Consider the following 4,082-nt stretch of genomic DNA (forward strand, 5'->3'; position numbering starts at 1 on the left):
GCTGCTGCCCCAGGCCCGGGAGGGAGCCCCGTGCCCACCCCCGCACCCCGATAGCCCCCATCCTCCAACTGAGCCCCTGGGGAGCATGGGGGTCCCAGCACCTTCCCTATGCACCTTCCATGCTGCAGGATCTGCTGCTGGAGGGGGGTCTGTGCAGCCCTCCCRTGCCTCAGTTTCCCCAGTTGCTGCAGTGGGGCTGGGGATCATGCAGGGGGGTCACCCTGGGCCCAGCTGAGCTTTCCCCCCTGCCCGCCAACAGGCAGCTGCTTCCTGTGCCTGGTGGACGTGGTGCCCGTGAAGAATGAGGATGGGGCCGTCATCATGTTCATCCTGAACTTCGAGGTGGTGATGGAGAAGGAGCGGCCGGGCTCGCCCGACAGGGACACCAACCACTGGGTCACCCCCGCCAGCTGGTTCCCCGCAGGTAGGGCTGGCGCTGGGCACAGCGGGGCGGCTCCTTAGGGGCTGCTCCTGCAGAGCCGCTGCGGGCCTGGGCTGTTCGGCGCGGGGTCTTGGCTGCAGCCACGTGCGGCTACGGATGGGGCTGCCCCACAGCCAGAGCGCCCTCACGCCGGCCTCGCTCCCCAGGGCGCAGCAAGTCCTTCAAGCTGAAGCTGCCGGCGCTGCTGGCGCTGACGGGCAGCAAGCAGTCGCTGCCGCAGGAGCCGCCCGACGCCGTCATCGTGGACTTCTGCAAGCACAGCAGCGAGTCGGCGCCCGACGAGGCCACCTCGTCCCTGGAGACCAGCTGCCCGGGCGGCTCCCAGCCCGAGGACCAGAAGGCGCTGATGGACCTGGAGGAGGGCGAGGACGAGGGGCGCGTGGAGCCGCCCGTGACGCACTCGTCGCCCCGCGCCGAGCGCCTCGCGCCRCGCGCCTCCTTCTCCAACCGCAGCCTGCCGCGGAGCCGCTCCCGCGAGAGCTTCCACAGCGTGCGCCGCGCCTCCTCCGTGGACGACATCGAGACCATGAAGGGCGAGGGCGACAAGCGCTGCCCCAACCGGCACGCCAGCACGGGCGCCGGCATGCAGCGCGGCTGCAGCACAGGTAGCGCGGTGCAGCGCGGYGCAGCGCGGCGGGCGCATGGGTTTCCAGCTGCACCCCGCAGCAGGAGTGCGCGGCACGGGGCCGGGCGCGTGGCCCGCGGCGCAGTCATTAGCGCTGCAGCTCGTTAGCGCTGCCTGCCCGCGTGTGCCGGCCGCGGCAGGAGGCTCCGTCCTGCCGCCGGCAGCTCGTTAAGGCAGGGCCGGTGCGCRGGGACGGCAGCAGGACGGCTCGGGGCGCCGTCACTGTCACGCTCCTCATCGCCCTAATGCTGCGCTGTGGCGTGGCGGCAGCGCTGTGGCCACCCCGTGCCAGGCGGGCATGGCCCAGGGCTCGTCGGCCCCGCTTTGCTCCCGCTTCCCGGCGCACGAGGCCGGGGGACGCGCGCGGGGCTGGGGCGATGCGGGAGCCAGGCGGTGCCAGCACCTGCCCTGTCCTGATCCTCTTAGCGACGCAGCGAGCGCGCAGCAATTGCCTTGTTACGGCCTGCTTCCCGCTAAGCGCTTTACGGGGGGGATAATTACATTACCGGTAAATGATATGAAGCGGGGGCTTCCCTGGGCAGCAGCACCCCGGGGTGCCGGGACCTGCTCCCACTCACGATGGTGGTCCGGGGGTGTCAGGGACCCCGAGCGGTGACGTGGCCTCCCCCTGCCCAGGGGCCATGAACAACGTGCGCAGCACCCTGCTGAACTCCACGTCCGACTCGGACCTCATGCGCTACCGGGCCATCAGCAAGATCCCCCAGATCACCCTCAACTTCGTGGACTTCAAGGCGGACGCGTTCCTGGCCGCGCCGTCCGGCGAGAAGGAGATCATCGCCCCCACCAAGCTGAAGGACCGCACGCACAACGTCACCGAGAAGGTCACCCAGGTAGGGCGGCGGGCCCGCAGAGCCCATGGGACACCCAGTGCTGCGGGGGCCACCCGGGGTCCCGCATGGTGCCAGGGGCTGCAGGGGGGCCCACGTGGCCAGAGCTGTGATGGTGACGCCGGGGACTGCAGGGTGATGGTGCTGGGGGGCCTGGTCGGTGATACTGGGGGCTGCAGGGTGATGGTGCTGGGGGTCCTGGTCGGTGACACCGGGGGCTGTGGGATGATGATGCTGAGGGTCCAGGTCGGTGATGCCAGGGGCTATCCGGTGATGGTGCTGATGGCTCTAGGATGGTGCCAGGGGCTGCAGGACGGAGCCCAGGACACAGCACGCGGAGGCCGGTGTGACGTGCAGGGTGTCACTGGCCATCCCGGCGCTGGGGTGGGTTGTTGTCCCCATCGTCACTGGCCGGKGGGCTCTACCCCAACCGCTGCAGAGGATCCCGCGTTGGCTGTGACGGGGCGCGGGGACATTGGGGACAGAGTGCGAGGCTGGGGCTGCCACGAGGGTGCAGCGGGGAGGCCAGCRGTGCGCGGGGCCGCGGCGGTGCCGCGTGCGGGGTGCCGGCCCGGCCACTGTCCCGGCGCCTAATCCTGCGCACGTTGTGTAACGGCCATCTGGCCCGGGGAGCAGGCGGCGGCGGCTGCTTAATTACAGCCTGATCCCGGCTCCTGCTAATGAAGTTAAAGCTGCCGCGGTCGCTGGGTGCAGGGAGGGCACGCGGGGGCCAGGGCTGCCCCGGGCCGGGKGCCACGGGCGCCGCTGCACGTGTGACAGCAGCAGCAGCAGCTTGGAGGGGAGTCCCCTGGCACAGGGAGCTGCTGGCCCTGCTGCTGGCACAGGGGGACCAGGACCCTCAGTGTCTGCAGGGCCAGGATCCCCCCTCTCCCATGTCGTGCAAGGCGCTGCCGCCCGCCCCGCTCCGATCCGAGTGCTAACGAGCCCAGCATCCTGATTGCTCCCGTGCTGTAATTAATCCGGAGGCCGCGGCGGCTGCTGCTGCGGCGCACGAGCGGCGGGCGGCTCTGAGCCTCCCTAATCCCCCAGTGCTGACAGCTGCTGCCGCCGCCCGCCGTGGGGACGCGGGGCCCGGGGGAGCTCTGCGCCCCTCACCGAGGCGCCGCGTCCCCGCGGGACCCCTGGCTCGGCAAGGGCAGCGCCAGGCAGCGGCCGCAGCCGGAATGYGACTGCGGCGGGAGCAGGGAGTGAGGATGAGGCTGCCCATGGTGCAGCCGYTGCATCGGGGCCGAGGTGCCCATGGTGCCCTCGGCCCTGGCTCRGGGCTGGGCGCTGCTGGGGGTGCTCATGGGCCGCAGCACCATGAATCATCCACGGTGACAGCATCAAAACCAGCCCGCCCCATGTGCACGCAGCTCCCGTCAAGGTCACCATGCTGCTGAGCCCACCGAGCCCCTCGGGGACACCCCGGCTCTTGGGGACCCCCGGCCCAGGTTGCCTGTGGAGCTGCTGGGGTCCCGGCAGTGCCAGCGCCTGCTCCAGCTGCACCAGAGCGGCTGTTTAATGTGCGGTGCTGGCCCCCTGCAGCACCGTGTTGCAGCTCTGGTCGCGGTGCCCACGGTGGCCAGGCTGGCGCGTGGGGCAGCTGGGGCTGGGCTGGGGCTGCTGCAGGCCCCGAAGCTCCGGGTGCAGGGAGGACGGGGAGCGGGAGCTCGGGAATACCCCAGCCTGGGGAACCCCAGGGTGCCGTCCTGCGGTCAGGGCTGCGAGGGGTGCTGGCCGCACGGCTGCAGGGGCTGCTGCTGGCGCATTGGGAATGCAGAGCGGGGCTCCCTGGCGGGCTGGGCGGCTGCCAGGGACACCCRGAGCTGCCGGGAATCGGCTGCAGCAGCCAAGCGGAGCCGGCGGWGCCGCCCGGGCTCGTCCCGTCCTGTGCCCGGAGCCACCTCCTCCTGATGAGGTCCCTGCGTGGGCGGCTGGCACCGGGTCTGCACCGAGCGCGTCTGCCCAAGGACGGGCTTTAGGACTCTAGGCTGGCTCCGATGGGGGCTGCGGGTGTCGGRCCAGAGCGGGGGGTGCGAGCCCGGACGCCTGGGCTCTTGCCGGAGGACGTGGAGCCGGGTTGTGCCCGGCGGGGTGGGAGCGCCCCCCCGCCCCGCGCCTCAGTTTTCCCGGGGGGGACACGGGAAGGCGGCCCGGGGGGCCG

The 4,082-nt window shown here is 71.7% G+C and overlaps 1 protein-coding gene across 1 annotated transcript in view; it reads left to right on the plus strand.

Moving 5' to 3' along the window:
- Positions 1–259: 259 nt before the first annotated feature.
- Positions 260–4,082, plus strand: part of LOC112956258 (potassium voltage-gated channel subfamily H member 2-like) — a gene marked incomplete at its 5' end in the record, with an annotated part of 23,991 nt that continues 20,168 nt past the window's right edge. Inside the window, 3 exons of the mRNA XM_026049758.1 lie at positions 260–424; positions 589–1,047; positions 1,704–1,918. Coding sequence (XP_025905543.1) covers positions 260–424; positions 589–1,047; positions 1,704–1,918 — 839 coding nt within the window. The remainder of the gene's footprint in view (positions 425–588; positions 1,048–1,703; positions 1,919–4,082) is intronic.

Source organism: Nothoprocta perdicaria, unplaced genomic scaffold (genome assembly GCF_003342845.1).
Source record: "Nothoprocta perdicaria isolate Ctin4 unplaced genomic scaffold, notPer1 scaffold_610, whole genome shotgun sequence".
In the NCBI taxonomy this organism is placed as follows: domain Eukaryota; kingdom Metazoa; phylum Chordata; class Aves; order Tinamiformes; family Tinamidae; genus Nothoprocta; species Nothoprocta perdicaria.